Here is a 19,079-nt window from a genome sequence, read left to right as displayed (position 1 = left end):
CTTTGGGGTTTTTTACAATACCTGTTTCACTCTTAGCTAGCTGTGTTCATCAAATTGCAATGCTGTTGTTTTCTCTTATAGTCATCACATCTTGGTGACTTCTTTTAAAACTGAAGTTTAAAGCCTCAATATGACCTGACTTCATCATGTCTAGATGTAATGAATAAACAGAAAATGATATACAAAGCAAGTGTAAACAACATGAATGCCTTAGTTAAGATAACTTTGATCTTTCATACTCAGAAGTTCATCTCAATGTATATTCTGCTTGACTTATTTTAATGCACATACTGTATACCAATATAAAATGTTGACGGCTTTTCCAGGACACATTTTAAAATGGCACGTTTGAGTTAACTTAAGTTCTTATTAGAGTATGTGCATTTAATGACACAGTCTAGACTAATTAGCTGTTTGTCAGGTGTGCTTGTGCTGAATTTAGTGTGCCTTGTCCTTGAAAAGGCAGACTGATGTTTTGAAATGTCCCTGGCCATTAGGCATATAGCCAGAACATCATAACTAATTAAGATAATGTGAAAACTTAACGAAGCCGAAGCAATGCAAGCTAATACCTAAATGTATTTGAAAGGGGAATGACAAATTTGAATCAGTTCCAATGGCTGTTCCTTCTCTACCCGGGTGATTTTGTGTTGATAAAATCCATGTGGATCTAATTTAGTTTGCCATGTAATGAAATATGACCCAGCGTATAGTGTTATGCTTAATTGCATACAACAGGGGGCTTTCATTATAAGAACGCTGTATACATTTTTAATTGAATTGTGCTGTAAAAAGCCATCTCAGTGCTTTATGTAATCAGCCACTGTTGTGGATCTGTTACATTAAGAAATGGTCATACGGATTACATTGGCCTCCAGATTCCTGATGGCAGACTGGCGTTTTGCCATTAAAAACACAATTCAATACTAATGACAGTGTTTTCAGCCGGCTGACTATTTTTAGGAGTTTTTTTTTTTTTTTTTAAATTTAATAATTGGATTTTTTATTTTAATTTTATTTTTTATAGTTAAGTATTTTAGATAGTTGGACGTGCTTACAATTCCCGATTGAGGGAGGGAAAAGTTTGGCAAGTTAAAACTACTTTAAATTAAACTACATAATACTAAAAATCTATTTTCTTACCTTAGCAGCAGCAATTTATAGCCCCCCTTTAATTCTGTTGAAGATCTTTTTGGTTCTTTTGATTGTATTTTATACTTCAGTTTGAAATATGCAGTTATTTTGGAGACAACACTAGTTAAAACTCACTCAATTTGTCTAAATTCTACATCCTGTAAAAGAATGCAACAGTATTTGGATATGCCAAATCAACCTGAAGAGCAAAAAGATTATCTGCACTATAAAAGGGGAGCAGTAATAATATCAATACAACTAATAAGAGGTTTCAAAGCACACTGTTAATAGCCACAATGAAAAAAGTTAAGTTAAAACTACTTAAGGTAGGTAAAACTTTAGAGCATGAACTTCTATGCAATAAAGCAGAGAAAAGGGATTGAGCTACAGCTATAAACATGCAAATAACAACCCCCATTCAAGAAACTACTAAACCTCCATGCTCATTAAACATTTCATATAAAGTGCCTTTATACAGGAGTACAGCAGCTTCTCATTTGAATGTCGGACAGCTTGTGTACACTCTGTTTACTTTCGCTTCCCCCGCGTTGCCTGGTTGCAGAATGGAAAATGTATCCAGTGAAAATTCATCTCCGTCACTGAGGTCCAGGCTAACATTCTTTTTGTTAGCTGGCCAGGCTACAAAACCACATGCTTATCTTAATCATGCGTTTATTTGTGCAAAATTCACCAAAAAATGTAAAGGGAACCAATGAAAGTACCATTCATATTCAGAACCGAATGTGGTTTTATAATGCTACATTGCTAAAAACAGTGATCTCCATTTAGTAAGCAATACATTCTGTAATGTAACTCATTGCCAAACAGAAACTGGTTCCCAAAGACAGTCATTTCAAAACCGATGTTCCTGAATTAAATAAAATGTTAATCATTTTAAACCACACTTTGAGGGTCTGGTGCAGATTTTGGAAAAAGCCTAAACATTGGATTCAGCTCTGTCCTCTCCACATTCACTGATGCATGCAATAATGCTTTGGGGGATGTTTGTTGTGGAAACATAGCTGCTGGCTATGACATTAAAAGCGCTCTCTTTCTGTGGAGATGGCTCTTTATCACAATTTCTACTTTTGTCCACTGACAGCAAATCACTGACCTGAAGAAGGAAAATTTCAACCTGAAGCTTCGCATCTACTTCCTGGAGGAGAGGATGCAGCAGAAGTTTGATGATGCCAGTGAGGATATCTATAAAACTGTGAGTTAATAATGCACACAGTACTTTTATCCCAAACATACACTTCTACTGGAACACAGGACGTAAAATAGAACTGTTACAGACTGTTGTTGGCTTCTTAACAACATTCTAGAACCGTAAATATCATAAATATCAAACTTTGTATTTTCTTTTTTTATGAATAAAACAGTCCTGTGTTAAATCTTTGTAAATAGGATCCATTATTTATATTGATACCAATGTGGATCGTAATTACCGTAGTCCTTCGAATTTAAGACGCCCTCAAATGTAACACGCAGCCCAAATTTCCCGCTCTCAATTTGAGGAAAAAACAAAGCGTTGAATAAAAATGCATTTACGAAGATACAAACCTCAATTACACATATAAGAAAACGACGTATGGAGGCAGTTTGCAGCCGTCTGCTCTCACGCAGAGCATTACAGTTATGTGCTACTTCTCAGCTCCTATTTTTCTCCCTTTTTTTGAACTGTGGTATTTCTTGACATGTCGAAAAATACGGGGGTCTGATCAGCATTTCCAAGCTGGTACTGTTTGTTAGAACTGAGCCTAATAATGGAACGCTGAAATTGTCAAAGCTTCTCTTCGAATTCCTCAGGAAACTTTTAAATCAAATTAAAAAACATATCTGTTTGGGTTAGCTTATTTTTGTGCTGGATTGCTTGGCCGTTGGCTTCCTTTTTATTTTTTGGTTTTTATTGTGAAGCGCCCACGGATACTTTGCATGAAGAGCTCTACATTAAAGTGGTCCAGTGGTTAAAGACAAGCACTTGTAACCAGGAGGTCCCCAGTTCAAATCTTACCTCAGCCACTGACTCATTGTGTGACTCTGAGCAAGTCACTTAACCTCCTTGTGCTCCGTCTTTCGGGTGAGACGTAATTGTAAGTGACTCTGCAGCTGATGCATAGTTCACACACCGTAGTCTCTGTAAGTCACCTTGGATAAAGGTGCCTTCTAAATAAACAAATAATAATAAGTTGTATTATATTGTATTCTTTGAAAATGGCTGCCTGCATGTTATGGATGATTCGAGATCAGGCAGTGACGTTTTCGTACATCTTTTCTCTGCAGTCAGTCAAGTTGCTGTTTGTCTACTCGGGCAGCCATGTCTTTTGTTGGCAATTTTTTTTAATACATGCATCATTATACTGTACTTGAATTTAAGACGCAGGTCATTTTTGAGAAGATTAAATTGGTAGGAATGCAGTATTCCTGTCTTGTCGGGTTTTTTTTCTTTTTTTAAATGAACTAAAATAAACTTGACTGGCATGTAACTTCTAATAATAATTTCCATGTAGAACATTGAACTGAAGGTTGAGGTGGAAAGTCTGAAGCGTGATTTGCAAGAGAAGCAGGAACTGCTTATTAAAGCCTCGTAAGTTATTTTATTTTGTATTGTAATTCCTGTCATATTTCTTAAGGTATTATACAAATCATTTTTTTTCCATTGTGTACAGCAATGGAAAAAAAGTATGCAGCTTTATTAAGTTGTTTAACATTTTGATACATAAAATATCTGTACAGCATGAAAGTACACAAACCCAACAAGTATTATTTTTCTTTATCAAATCATTATATTGCTGGTTTACAATTAATTTGAGATATATTCTATTCATTCTTATTGTGGCACTCCCTGTGGTTGTAGTGCTTGCATGTATGTAACAGTAATACAGTGTACATGCTTTACCACAGTACATGTTATTGGAGGAATCATAATGGTCTCGCACAACCGATCACATAGTCTTCTGTGCCTAAGTGTCCAGTATTGGAAGTTAGAATAAATGATTCTCTTGCAACAGAAAAGCTGTTGAGAGCCTTGCTGGAAACAACAGCAGTGAGCTTCATCGTATGAAAGAAAGATCGATGAGAGAGTTGGAGAAAATGAAGGAGATTTTTGACAAGAAGATTGAAGAACTGGAAGAGGTATCAGCTTGCATTTAAGTATTAAGACTTTGTTTTATGTTTTAAGATTGCAGTGAACAGAATAATTCCGTAAATCCTATCTGTTGTGCATTTGTATAGGCTTCATTTGTATAGGTCTCAAATGTGCAGTTTTATAAGTAAATGATAGCTGGTACGATGATAAGTTAAACACATCTCTGTTTGCAAGACATGCTTTTAGATGGAGTTCTTTGGTCATTTCAGCTAAAGGGTAGTACTAGATATCCTGTTTTGAAAATACACGTTTGCTATAACATATGTTTATTTCAAACCTGGCCTTTTGAGACACAGTATGTAGGTAATGCAAGTGCAAAACAGGTCAGATTTATGGAATTATTTTGTTAGCTACAATTACTTTTAATAATTTTTACTGCGGATGAGGCATTGCTATGGTGGATCAAATTGTCATATGTGAAAACCAGGTGGCAATTTGACTTTAATTGTGTCCAATTCAAATAAAGCCATGTTGTACTGTATACAATTCCCCCAGAGCAACACCTGAAGGAGATATAGCACCCATGTGGCGTGATAAATAATTTATTAGCTATTAAGATAACGAAAGCCACATCATATACACAAACTACATGTAGCTCGCAATGAGAATTGTATTAATGTTGCTGGTTTTATTTTTACAGTAAATTATAACGTCTTTCTTCAAAGCAAACTAAATGAATTTACATATACTCATGGTATAAATAGAATAGCTGATTCCAGGCTATTAGGTACAATATTGATCTAATTAATTCCGTTATCACTGGCATACCCCTACTCAATGCTTTGCATGTCATGTAGGGTATTTGCGTCACTTTTAGTATTAGATAAATAAATAGCGGACCTAATTGCCTGGAGTCTTTTTTTAATTTGCTTGGAATAGCTATCACAAGTCCCAGTGTAGAAAACCCCAATGAATGATTTTTGTTCTTTTGCTGTCATTAGAATCTTAAAGCTGCCCAGGATGACGTAGAGAAAATGGCTGACATTGCAGAGCAAGAAAAACTACGGAATATGGAGATGGAAAAACAACTGTTATCTATTACTGTTTCAAATCCGAATGTAACGGTTCCTGGTATAGATATAAAAGAACGCTTGAAGGAAAAGGACAAGTATGTTGTCTGTTTTGTTTTGTGTTTTCAATGTGAGTGAATTTCGCTGCCTTATGACAAACTTTACATTAGGAAAGAGTGTTCAACTGCTTCAGTAAATGTGCCCCACAGTGCCTCTTAAAAATAGTATAGGATTGTACTAAAAACACATTTGTTAAATATTTACATAAAAAATATTGAATTATGAATGTGTAATACAGTAGTACAGCATTGTGTATGCCCTGGTTTTTATTGCATTACTGGTACAATGTTTGAATTGTCGGATGAGTATGCATTTTGTGCTGATATTGTCTGTGACTGCTTTGAAGTGCATGAGTCCTCTTCCTTGGCTAACAAAATCCCCAGATCTCAATCCAAATTAGCCATTATTGCAGCAAAGGCAGGCCAAGTGATCATAGATTGGGGTCCCAATAAAGTTGGTGTACAATTAGTAATGCTTGTTAACATTGTAAATAGAAAGAGCAGAATGATCATTACAAATAAGCATGATTGTCACTGTAGTAACATTTAATAATATTCATGCATCTGTTTTATTTATTTCAGTATTATTGAACAACTGAGTTATTCATTGAAAAACAAAGGTGCTGTTATTGAACAACTTCAAAATGAAAAGGCAAAACTGGAAGACAGCAGCAGTGAACTATATCCTCTTAGAGAGCAGATCAGTGAACTTACTGAAGCTCTGCATGGGAAGGAAGGAGAAGCAGAGGTAGGAGGTTATAAACGTTTGCTTTTGGATATGCATTTACTATAAATATTAAATAAAAATGATACTACCATTTCCAAGAAAAAAGCACTAGCATTTTCAGTCTGTTGCATCATGCAATGGTTTCAAATAGCCTTTAAAACACTGCAAGTCATATTTTCAAAGAGTTTTCTCGAGTCTTACATTAACTCATATTTTTTGAAAGGAGAAAAACACCTATTACGAACTAGCATCAAACATCTAGAAGGTCTGTTAAGCATTCATATGGTTTTTTTTATCCATTACTGTTGAATTTTCAGTAGAAGTTCATTAAAGACTTGTGTAATCGCTTTTAAAATGTGGCCCTGCATGTCATGATTCAACATGAGAGAGAAGAGGTATCTACGAATCGGAGTGTAGCACGCTCCTTTCTTGCTCCCTGAGTTTATCTGCTTGATATTGGCAACAGTTTAAAACAGATATACCTGTGGGTTCATGCAGTTCTTTAGTTGTATGTGTTCCACTAGGCTTGTTTGCCAATAGAATGATGGTATTCCTTTCAGAAATTGTTCTTTTGCACCTTCTCTAGAGTACAGTCTGGGATGTCATGCCTCATAGCCTATATTCTCAAAGTTACCTTTTCTTTTGAAGAGGGGACATAAAGGCTACACCATGAGATAGATAGATAGATAGATATACAGTATATATAATATATCTCTCTTATTTTTTGTGCAGGCCCTGAAAATCGAACTGGCAAAGGAGAAGATAAGATATCAAAGAGAAATTCAGGTATGTGATTTCTAACATAGTTTTTAGTTTTATTTCATATTTGTTTTAGTATGGTTATAGCTGTGGTGGGTCCCGTCCCATCTCCACCCCTACCTTTACAGGGAATTTAGGATACAGTGTATATTAAGCTTTGTCAGCACATAATGCATGAGTGCATATAATAGAAAGTAAAAACATAGCCTGGGGACAACTGTCCAAGTTGTACAAAACACTGCTTTCCAGGGCAGTAATGTTTTAAAAATATGAGGTCAGTGAAATAGAAAGCTCTTGAAGCATGAGAGCAGTAAAAGACAAACCGTATCCTTCTTTGAAAGAGCAAATCTATACAACTCAACATTTCAGACAAGTTTATAAATCTTTTAAACTAAGGATCCAATTTCTACTACTCAGGTTAATTAAAGATGATGAGATTTATTCATTCCGTAGGTGACCAGAGTTTAAATCCATTTTGTGACAGCAAATTCTAGTTAGTCCTGCTAATCTTAATCTGTGTAAAATCCCTTGCAGTTTCCAAATGAATTTGCAATGAGCTGTAAACATGGAAATACATTCCATAAATATAATTAACATTGAGAAATATGTAAACAATGTTGTGATATTAATTTTAGCTAGGTTTTATATCAAGAATGACATCGAGCCTCGGCAGAAGTAGAATGTGTTTTAGAAGGAAACGGATGCGTTTTTTTTTTTTTTTCTTCATTTTGGTTAATAGAGGAAGTGGTTTTACTCTACAGCGCTGAAGTGCTAAAATACTGCTCCATAATTATACAACTTGTTTATACAATATGTTAAGCTTTTTTCAATATTATTTCAATTAATATTCACAAAAAATATTTGAATCTGGAATTAAATACCTGGCAGCATGCATTTAGCGAATACCTTAGATGTCATTTCTGTTCTGATGGATTTAGGTGCTTTTTGTGCAACGTGGTTTTGAGTCTTTCATTTTCTCTGCTTGGGTGCTTTATGTGGACAGCTGGCGGTTGCAAAGGCAGACATACTTGTGGCTTAATCTTCAGTACGAAATCAGATTTGATTGGAACAACCAAGGTGCCGGCTGTAATAGACCAGCTTGCGTGCTGCCAAACAGATATATACTAGATAAATCCTTAGATCTGTTTTATAATTCTGCGATTTAAAAGAGAATCTTTAACTTTAAGGGACCGCAAAGGGCGTTTCCAGTATGTGGGTAGATAGCTGTGGAAATCTAGGTGACTTTTTTTCCAGTGACATTTCTGTTTGAGTCTGTACACAGAAGACTTGAAGCTGGATTACAGGATTTCTGTCTAGGCTTATTCACTTGCATTTTTTCTCGGTTGCCAATGTTAAAGTTGTTGGCTAGTTTTTTTTTGTGCAAGAAGAAACCCTTGATCCAGATTTGTAGGCCTTGTTTCTGAAGTTTTGCTGAGAGTTGAAACTGCATCCTTGTCGAATATGTGGTGGTAAATTCCGAGGGAATCAGTGTCGCTGGATTTTCAGCTCATCCGGTAAAAGGAACTTGCAGGTGATCTTGTCTTACGTCTTGGGGGTTGCAATCACCCGCGATGGCAAAGGAGAATTCTTATGCAGCAAGTGCGTCTTCATGCTGGAGAACGTGGTCAATTATGATGTGATCATCAGTCGCCTACAGGGAGCGTGCAGCTTGAAAGTACAGAAACTTTTGACTGAAAAGGACAACCTAGCTCAGTGCATCAACCATATATACAATCGGAACAACCCCCGGCCCATCAAAAGCAATGGGGAGTATCTTTCTACCGAGAAACCTCCTGTAACGTTCAACACTGGTATTCCCGAAGAAGGGACTTTAGAAGCTGATAGCTGTTCAGGGAGCATCAACCCTGCCAAAGATGTTGCAGCCGCCTCCTCAACAGCTAGCGAAGGAAACAAAATGAAAAGGTGTCCGAGTTCTGAAACACTTCGAGGGCATGAACAGAGAAGATCGGGCAGTGGTAGCCCATTCAAGACTTCGTATCTCAAGCCAGTACACAGTCGCTCTCAAAGTATATACTTTAATTTAGTGCAAAGGACCTGCAGTACACCTGGGTCGTTTCATAGTCAGTCAAGTTCTTTACAGTCATGCTGTGCAGAGTCCTGTTCGCATGCCTGCTCCAGCACTTCGCTCAGTGTTCTTGGTCTGAAAACGAAAGGAGCCCACGGATTTGATAACTTTTCAGAGCTGCCAGCTAGATCTTCTTTCATCAGTTCGCCCTCTGTCTGTGATGCCATCAAACTACTAAAGAGTGTTCAGTGTAAGCCTCTGTTAATATTGCCAGAAAGTAAGATCCCTGTGCTTTTAAAGTATGCCCAGAGACGTCCAGCATCGGGTTGCAGTTATCTTTATAGAAAGACCCACGATACAGAAAGGATTGATGACTGGAAATTTTTACAGGACCTTGCAGAGGATTTTAATGATGAATATACACCACTGAAAGCTGAGGTAATCTGGTTGTGTATTTTCTGATTTTACATAATCTGACAGGGCTCTGCCTATTAGGTTTGTTCCTTTGTATTTGTGTAATGGAATCTCCAGATTATATGGCACTTGATGAATATGAACAGATGATCATACTGAACGACGTATTTTAGTTCAAACTCAAATGTGTTTTTGTTTCTTTGTATATGTGTAATATTGTGTACTGTCTGAAAAGTATTTTATTGAGAAGTGTGATTTACTTAAAATGAACTGAAATGATGTTATGTGAAGCAAAGGTAGATCTAAAAGAAAAGAAGAAACCCTGTAATGTTTGAGGACAATGTGTGGATTGTTGTGACCATGGTTGCTTGGTATCTTGTATTCATCTAGAGCCTGGCTGAAAAACATAAAGAACTGTCCAACCTGGAAGCAGCTACCCGACAGTTAACTGGAGACCTGGAGAGCACTAGAATGATGATTGATACTCTGAAAAAGAGATTGGAGGAAGCCGATGAAGACAATAAGGTGAGATTTTAAGTAGTAGTAAAGTAACTAAATGCAGGGTTTTTTTAAATCCACATGCACTACAGTTTTACTTTCAGGGGGAAGTAAAGTATTTAACAGTTTCTGTAAAAGCAGAATGATACATCTTGTGATCAATTGGATCAAGTTATTGATGATCTACTTTTTCATAATACTGTTGCCGCTATTTTTGTATTTACTGTATTCCACATGTATAAATATATTTCTTTTTTTTTTCTTTAGAATCTGAACGGGAGGCTTGAAGAAAGAGTCAATGAACTGGCTTTAGAAAAGAAAAACAGTCTGAAGAGAGACAAAACTATCCAAGGCCTTAGCCTTGTGCTCAAGGATAAAGATAAGGAGGTAAGCATTTATAAAGTGCTGTGTGATTTACAGATCAATCATGTTTAATGTGCCTTCATTCTGGAACTTTGATAACTCCTAAGGTATATTGGTTAATGGGTATGTTAGGATCCCAAACTGAAATATGATCAGGTTAGGGATTAAGGTTAAGCCATTTTAATGAACATTTCTACTTGGGATTCTATCAGATGTATCCTGTTGTAATTTATATTAATGTTCTTGCTCTTAATACACTTGCCCTCTTCCTTGTTCTTAATAGATAGAGGAGCTTTGCCATGAAATTGAAGACCGGGACAATGCTTTAGTAAAGGCCAGAGAAGCTGCCCATAAGGCACAAATCCAGAAATACCAGGTATGCATATGATTGTTATACTTTACAGTTTTCCATATATATAGTTTATTCAGTTGTAATTACACTTGATAAGTAATGTAGTGTCAGAATCTGCAGACACCTGCCCATCTGTCTGTCACCCTGCGGTAAGGGCAGCAGTGTGGAGTAGTGGTTAGGGCTCTGGACTCTTGACCGGAGGGTTGTGGGTTCAATCCCCAGTGGGGGACACTGCTGTTGTACCCTTGAGCAAGGTACTTTACCTAGATTGCTCCAGTAAAAACCCAACTGTATAAATGGGTAATTGTATGTAAAAATAATGTGATATCTGTATAATGTGAAATAAAGTATAATGTGATATCTTGTAACAATTGTAAGTCGCCCTGGATAAGGGCGTCTGCTAAGAAATAAATAATAATAATAATAATAATAAGAGGAGATGTATGGCACTGATGTACTTAATTAGTAATTACAGTTTGAATTTCTCCCAGTTACACCAGCTAAATGTCTCCTGCTGTCCACTTCTCAGGGTGCCGAGGAGCATCAGAGTCTCCTGACAGAGAAGGAAGCTGAGCTGGCAAAGCTGCTTTCAGACCATCACGCCAACACAATGGAGAACCAGAAGCTACAGAGAGCCCTTGGCCGAAGGGTGCAGGAACTAAGTGACCTTAATCAAACCAAAGAGCAGCTGGAGAAAGAACTGGAAGACATGCAGGAGCTGAAGAACAAAGGGGACAAGGATGTTAATGTTAGTATGAACTGGATTATATTGTCTATGGGGCATGAATTATAAACTTATTTTCCGCTGAAGGAAAGGCATTTCTCTGGGAATGGAATTGTACTGGAGGTGCATCTACGTATGTATGTAAAATGTACTGGTTTACATAATCTAGAAAACTGCTTTCCCTGTTGTGATGGCATTATCTATGGTTATTCGTAGTATAAGAATCTGGGGATATAAGTTGTCTTTCCAGCTGTTTTTTGTTCATATATCACACTTCTTTTTTTATTTTCACATGCCAGTTATGTTATAAAACCTAAAGTGGAGCACCCTGCTTCCCTCGTTTGGAGTCTAAAGGTAAATTCTGGATTCCACTGGACTGGAGGAAGCGTACTTGATAAGCGTTCATCTTTACTCGAATGCCAGTAGTAATGCCAGTTCTCTTGTTGTTTAACAGGATCTGAGGAACCAGCTGAAGAAGCTGAATGGCGAGATGGCAGAGAAGGAGCATGCCTTGGAGCAGCAGTACCAAGCGCTGTTGAGCGAGAGCAAGCAGAAAGTACAGAGCCAAGAAATCACGATCAAGCGCCTGACCAGCAGTCTAAACGAAAAGGATGAGCTGCTCCAGGTGAACAAAATCGAGCTATCCTAGTAACTGTTTTTAAAAACAAAATCCTTTATGATTCATAATAATTACATTTTTGTGATTTATAGTATGCCGGAGTGACGCATTTTATTGAGTTAAAATCAGTTTGTTTGACACAAGCCTTGATGTACTTTACTCTATCTGCATTGAATGATAATATCTTTGACTGCTTGTCCAGTTTTGATTACATTATGCAGGGCCCTTTGTTAGTTAATTTTACATGTAGTGACTGTATATCATAGTGACTTACTTGCTTATAAAATAATTTCCTTGGACAGACCTTATATTGCCTTCTATCATTTTTAGGAATATTTGAACATGGCTAAAGATGCTAATCAAGAGAGGAATCGCAGCCCTGATGGGAGGGATGCCATGCTGGCTAAGTTACGGGAACGTCTCAAAGAGAAAGAAAAAGCACTTGAGGTATTCAATTTTTCTTGACAGTATACTTCTATCTTCAGTGTTGCGATCGCTGATTGTAACTCCTTAAGTTACAGATGTACATGTCCAGTCTGTCTCTGTTCTGTACTCAGTACACATCTCCATGGGTGCAGTCTGTAAGGGTTTTTTTTTTTTTTAGCAAACCTTTAGTTGCTCAGTGTTAACTTAGTATCCGAGAGCAGAAATGTAATGTTAAAATTATAAAAACCCTTAAATATACTAAATGTATGTACTATACTTTCCTGTACAAGGGCCTTTCACTGAATCACAGTTTTCTATTTGTTTTTATTTATTTTTTATAAGTCTTTTTATACAATTGGAGCTTATTGGATACCCTGGAAGTGGTTTACAGGATAGGATCGTTCCACTTTTTGTAATTAAGGAGTATTTCACTTGTCTCTTTATGTAGCAAGCTATTGATGAGAAATTTGCTGCCATTGAGGAAAAGGACAATGAAATCAGACAGCTGCAGCTGTCTTTACGAGAGAAGGAGCGTGATCTAGAAAGACTGAACAACCTTCTTTCTCATAATGAGGAGACTATTAATGTAGGTTGAACTCTTTTTACAACGGTTTAGAGTGTTTCTGCTATCAAAGGTGTAAAACTCAATGCTTCCAAAACATTTGTCTCATAAGACATTCTTTCTTGTTGCTTTGCTTTTCATGTTTTTCACTTTTAAAAATAAAGGTGAAGCCCATTTATCCTGGGCTGCAGTGAGATTGGTAGAACTGAGCACCACACAATGCATTTACTTCAGTTTTGTAGATTCCAAAACACATCCTTTTAATGATGTCATTTATGACCCTTCCTCACTATACCTGTACGTGGCAAGTCTCTAAGCCTCACACACATTCCTTTGCATCTGTAGATTCTCTGAGATGCTCCCATCCCCCCATGCAACTAAGCAGAGCAGAGCTGTAAAACCCCCTACACAAATGCCCATAAATGGTCATATTTGCTCTCCCTCTAGTCAAACTGCATTCCAAAATACCCCACCTAAACTCTGCTCAATGTCTCTCCATTGAAAGTACCATACATACAATATTCTAACAATATGAATATGGACTATCAAATATCCTTACATAGTAGAATATTGTATGCTAAGGAGAGGTAAATATTTGGTTATTATGTATCAAAGTACACTGTTCCAAGTTTAATAAGTTGTAGTTTTTTTTAACTGTATTGCTTATGCTGTAAAGTATGAATTGTACTTTAGTGTTAAATTGTTTCCCTGTTGAGTTCATTAAACATCTGCAATATCTCTTGTATTAGAGCTTTGACAGTGTGATCAAAGAAAAAGATGTGGAGCTGCAACACCTGGTGAATTCCTGTAAAAACCTTCAGAGGGCTAAGCAGGAACTGGAAGACAACTTGGCACGTGCACTGCGAGAGAAGGATGCTATTATATCTCAGCTACAACAATCGCTTGCTAACAAGAACAAAGACATGGAGGTAAAACATAAATTAGGAGACGCAGTGGCCTAAATCACTGGCATCTGATGTCTTTCACCTCTGGGACATTGGGTTCCCATCCAGAGTAAGTGAAAGGAGTGGTCTCAGCCTAGCCCTCAGTATATACCTCACAGAAACTACAACACACTTTGGCACAATTAGCAGTCTCTGATTGAGAAGTTCAGTTGTGTTCAATTCAAGAGGCATTCACAATAAATCTTATCTTGGCTAATGTTTTTCTTCTGGGGGAAGGAGGCAGTTTGGCCTCTGTGAAGAATTCATTATTTTATTCATTGATCTGTGAATTGATGAAAAATTATGAAAGTGTTTACTAAAACAGTGATCTTGCTCTTGAATTTCAGAGCTTCATATAATGTAAACATTGTTAGTTTTCTGCTTGTTTTGGGGTAGACTATTACATATGGGATTTATAAACTATATATGATCTTTGGATTCATTGACAGTTCATGTGCTCTGAATAATCAGTTACAACAAAACCACAATAAAATATTTTTTTTAAATGAATGCATTTAGAACCTGACAGTAACTCAGTTTTCAACATTGTTTTCTTTTATAGTGATTTTTGGTTCTTGTTCTTTCTTTCAGGAAATGGCAAACACATTGCTAAACCAGACTCAGAGCAACGTCCGGGACCTAACTGAACAGCTGAGACAACGGTTAAAAGTAACTGAGACCATGTTGGCAGAGGCTATGAAAGACAAAGAGCGACTGGTGTCTGAAAATCAAAATGCGGTTGAAGGACTTCTGGCCACTGTCGGCAGCAAAGATCAACTTCTAAAGGTGAAGGGAAATATTTTAAATTCATTTTATATTTATATTTATATTTTTAAGGATGTGGTAGAGCTCTCAGAAACATGTCTAACCTTCAAGTATATTTGGTACGACAGAGTGTAATCTGCAAGGGGCAAAATGTTGCAGGGGGACAAGTTAATGCTTGAATATACTAGATGTACTTGGAGATTAAACATGATACTGAGAGCTCTATTGACGCCACATGGGTGCTTTTAAACTTCTGAGTATTAAAGTCATATTTTCCCTCTCTTTGTGTGTTTTCTAGGAGTCTGCTGAACATTATAACCGCACCTTAGCAGAACGTAATCTTGAAATCCAGGATCTAAGGAGGCATCTTTCTGAAAAAAAGCATGAAGTATCCATCTTGGAAAAACAGAGTTCAGTGATAACGCACGAGAAATACATTGAAACTGCAGAGCTCAAAGTGTTGCTCACAGAAAAGGACACCATTATAAACGTAGGTTTTGACATGGATTTGTGGTATTGGTGGCAAACTAAACAGAAGGGTGAAAAAAAATACAATTCTACATTTTTAAATATCATCTTGTTTACAGTCTCATTATAATTAGTTGTTAACATTTACATTTGTGTAAAGACGTTTACAGCCTTGTATACAGTTGTCGCGTGCCACCTGTAGTTAATACACAACTTTGCCTCAGAACAGCTGTTCAAACATCAGCAGATCAAAATGACATGCAGATTTCAAACTATTTTGAGAAAGAGAAAACAATTTAATTTCAGAAAGTGCTGCAGCAATGAAAAAACGGTCACCAAAAACTCTCAAAATAATTACAGCTCTTATGTATAGTTGAGTGTACATGTTTGTATATATTTCCAAGAACATAGGATCCCTATCAGAATAATGGTTTCTGTGCTTTTTTTTCTGATGTTTACCCCAGAAACTAGTGGAGAGCGGACAGGAGAGAGATAAATACCTGGCTGAGTTGAAAATGCAGGAAGCTCCCATACCTCGGGTGCTAGAGTTGAAACAGACTATACAGATCCTGCAGGAGCAATTGGAAGAGAAAGAGGGTAAGATTAACAAACGGTAACTCAACATGACATTCATGTTGTTCCTAGTAAAGGAATACCATGAAGCCAGGTCAACCGAAAGGTCTGGGATTGGTAAGTCATCTAGTGCAGTGCTTCTCAACCCTGGTCCTGGAGACCCACTGTCCTGGAGGGTTTTTTTCCAACTGAGCTCTCAATTACTTAATTGAACCCTTAATGGAACTAATCAGAGCTTTTTACTTATTTTAAAGAGTTGGAGATATGAAGTTAAATATAAAATTATATAAAGAACTTGAATTCTCCAACATTTTGTAAGCTAATCAATGTAAAAAGTCAAATTAAGCAAATTATTAGTTCAGTTAAGGTTTCAATCAAGTAATTGAGAGCTCGGTTGGAACAAAAACCAGCAGGACAGTGGGTCCCCAGGACCAGGGTTGAGAACCACTGATCTAGTGCACAGGCACTATGTGTTTCCAGCAATAGAATCTGCTCAAAGCAGGTTAGCACATGTTAAAAAAAAAATACATAAATGTGTGATGCAATTTCTGATCAACAGTACTCCACAGCCACTCAATGATTAAAAACATTATAAAAATAAGGGGATTTAAAAAGTGCTCAATCATTCTGAATGGCAGAATATCATGTATTTTAGTGTGCTTTTGTTAAAACTTTGGTTAATGGAACACCATACTATTTATTTATGTATTTATTTATTTATCTATATCTATCTATCTTTTATAGCTGAGTTGACACAGAAGAAAGGTGATGTAAATGTGGCTAAAATACCCATCATTAAAAAGAGTGCAGTAACTTTGAAGAAAGAATTGGCACAGAAAACTGATGACCTGAACAAGGCTTTGAAGAAAGAGAATGAGTTGCAGGTAGGTATTGAAATGACCTCCTGTAGCTTTTTGTTGACTCTTCCCTATGCTGTCCTAACACCATATAATTGAGCAAATGCGGGGTATATATGTGAGATTAGCACACTTATATGTGAGTAAAGTAGAGTTGAGGAGATAAAAGAAAAGGGAGAATCTATTTGAACTTTAAACTTCTACAAACTGTTTATTTTAATCTGTATTGAAATACTTTTTAAGCAGAGGCAATTGTTAACAGGAGTGTAATGATCCTGTTACGCCACCTATTCAATTGACACCAAATACGAAATGTTGCAGCATTTGCATCTTCCACGGGTGCAATTGAATTGTATTTTTTCTGTAGTCACTGTTGGTAGAACAATTGTGCAATGTATAAAGTGTATACTTGAATGTAATGTTGTAATCATTATTTTCTCCCATAGATAGAGGTTGCTGAACTTCGTTCTTTGTTGGCAGATCTGGAAAATCGTCATGAGGCTCAGGCAGCAAATATAGAGTCTCTGACCAAAACTTTGGATGTCAAGGATGAAATCATAAGGGTAGATATATCCCATATTTCTTGGAATCTTACGTGTGATTTGTGCCGGATTTAATCCCAGGCCCTCCAGAGAGGCCAGTGATTTAAGCCAGCCAACTTGCTCTTTCTTACCTATAAGCATCAAGTTATTGTTCATACATATTCTATTAATTTCTCTGCGTATATAGAGTGAGAATTTTGACAGTCTGCACTGTTGCTAGTAGCCAATGTTGTACAAAAGTATTGAGTCCTTCCTTTATAAAGAGAGAGGTTTAGATAGAAACACTAGTGTGTGTGTGTCATCCACAAACCTGAATATCTGTGAAATAAACCGCACTTTTTTGTAGTGTTTTTAGTAGTAACGCTGTTTGTTTTTGACGGTTCACAATTTAAAATATTTTGTGCAGTAGTTCTGCCCCAGAGCTCACACCTGTTCCCTAACCTGTACTTCAACCAACCACCACACCCCCCCCCTTCCTTGCCCTATCTCTAAATATTCAGACAACCAAGTGATTTATGTGATACATTTACATGAGCTGTGCTTTCAATTGCAGGATTTGCATACGAGACTGGGCAAACCGCCTAAACACAACGGAGTGGAACTGCAGACCCAAAGAGGGGTGGTGATGAGGGAGGGAATACAGAGCCCAGGGATCCCTCAGAGAGAGAGCACAATCATTGGAGGAAACAGCCAGCAGGAGGTATGCTACAAAAGACTTTGTTTATGTGCAGTACGGGTACATATAATTAGGGATGTGATTTTTGTCATGGTAAAAATCAAGGCACAGAAGGCAAAAAATAGACAATTTTACAGAATGGTCACGGCTACAAAGATTTGAATGTAATATACTGTAATATTTTAGTAGTTGCAAAGTAAACATATATTTAATGTATTTAACATATATGTAATGTGTTTTCTTTTAACACACGCTTCTATTCAAAAGTAAACAGACTGCAAATCAGGGTTCATGCTTCTCCAGCACTGTGAACTGTCCTCCCTTTAGGCTTTGCATTATGTGTATGCACAAGTGTATGCAGAGGTCTATTCTCTGCACAAAAGGCTTTGGTTAATTTGAAGTTTGTTTCTCATTAAAGCTGCTCCCTCCACTTTCATGAAATTGTTTGGGATATTGCTCTGCTAGTTGCTTAGAACTTAATTTTGCCACTTCACAGATATCCAAATGTTTGTTGTAGTTCTGTGTAAGTATTCACCTTTATATGACGTTTGCTAACCGCTTTAACTTTGCACTGAAAACGATTCGAAAGATGCAAACTGCTCCTTTCCTATTTTCACACTGAGTGGAAACAAATGTCAAAATTCACAGGTTTCGTGACCACCGTGACAAAATCACATCCCTACATATAATGTACTTAATTTACAATGGTAGCCTGCAGTCAAGCCATTCGCCTGTTTTCATCCACAAAGCTAATGAATCCTGGAGGCAAGGCCCAGACTGGCTAGTAGTTTGCAACTTGACCAGTAGGGGTCGCAGAAGTGCAAGCAGGTCAGCTATCCAGCATTCTCTGAGGGCCCCCAGAGACGTTTTGATTCTGTTCCTTGGACAGAAAAGCACCTGCCAACTGAATACCTAGGATCAGTCCACCATTAAAGTGTGTCAGATTAGTTGTTGTGCACAAACGTGTGTGCTGTATATTGCAGGTGTCTTCAACCTGCAGGAAAGATTATCTGCAGAGCACCATTGCTGTACAGGAAAGGTTATCTTTCTGTGAAGTTATTTATTGTTTTGCTTCCCACAATTTTTTTGTTGGTGTACATATTAAAACAATACAGGGTGACTTTTTGAAGTTGCTTAACTAATGTAATATATATTTTCCTGATCATTGCTAAAAACTTGAATATGTTCCCAGGCTTTGCCCGCTCTGCAGACTGTGCTGTCTGAATATGATGCACTCAACAAGGCTCTGAAGGCAGAGCAGCAGCTTTACTCCAGCCTTGTGAGGACAGTGAAGGAGCCAGACAGGTAAAAACCAGCACAAAGTGATGACAGCATCCAAGACCGTTTGCTATGCGTTTTTAGGACCTGCTTTTTCTGCAGTTTACCATTTTGTTAAGCAACACATGAATTAAAGGGATCATAAAAAAATGAAG

The 19,079-nt window shown here is 37.1% G+C and overlaps 1 protein-coding gene across 5 annotated transcripts in view; it reads left to right on the top strand.

The window, feature by feature from the left end:
• Positions 1-19,079, top strand: part of LOC117396918 (myomegalin-like) — a 59,274-nt gene that overhangs the window by 6,877 nt on the left and 33,318 nt on the right. For all 5 annotated transcript variants that reach the window (XM_059005743.1, XM_059005744.1, XM_059005742.1 and 2 more), the window contains exons 4-24: positions 2,237-2,347; positions 3,645-3,721; positions 4,146-4,269; positions 5,224-5,390; positions 5,934-6,099; positions 6,811-6,864; positions 9,668-9,802; positions 10,043-10,162; positions 10,422-10,514; positions 11,020-11,238; positions 11,669-11,839; positions 12,164-12,280; positions 12,708-12,845; positions 13,571-13,750; positions 14,357-14,551; positions 14,829-15,020; positions 15,463-15,595; positions 16,316-16,455; positions 16,875-16,991; positions 17,524-17,670; positions 18,839-18,951. In XM_059005743.1, the coding sequence (XP_058861726.1) occupies positions 2,237-2,347; positions 3,645-3,721; positions 4,146-4,269; positions 5,224-5,390; positions 5,934-6,099; positions 6,811-6,864; positions 9,668-9,802; positions 10,043-10,162; positions 10,422-10,514; positions 11,020-11,238; positions 11,669-11,839; positions 12,164-12,280; positions 12,708-12,845; positions 13,571-13,750; positions 14,357-14,551; positions 14,829-15,020; positions 15,463-15,595; positions 16,316-16,455; positions 16,875-16,991; positions 17,524-17,670; positions 18,839-18,951 (2,909 nt within the window). The remainder of the gene's footprint in view (positions 1-2,236; positions 2,348-3,644; positions 3,722-4,145; positions 4,270-5,223; positions 5,391-5,933; positions 6,100-6,810; positions 6,865-9,667; positions 9,803-10,042; positions 10,163-10,421; positions 10,515-11,019; positions 11,239-11,668; positions 11,840-12,163; positions 12,281-12,707; positions 12,846-13,570; positions 13,751-14,356; positions 14,552-14,828; positions 15,021-15,462; positions 15,596-16,315; positions 16,456-16,874; positions 16,992-17,523; positions 17,671-18,838; positions 18,952-19,079) is intronic.

The sequence above is a fragment of the Acipenser ruthenus genome, chromosome 31, assembly GCF_902713425.1.
Source record: "Acipenser ruthenus chromosome 31, fAciRut3.2 maternal haplotype, whole genome shotgun sequence".
NCBI lineage: Eukaryota > Metazoa > Chordata > Actinopteri > Acipenseriformes > Acipenseridae > Acipenser > Acipenser ruthenus.
The sequence above is the reverse complement of the archived record's forward strand: the minus strand, read 5'-3'. Positions and strand labels throughout refer to the sequence as shown.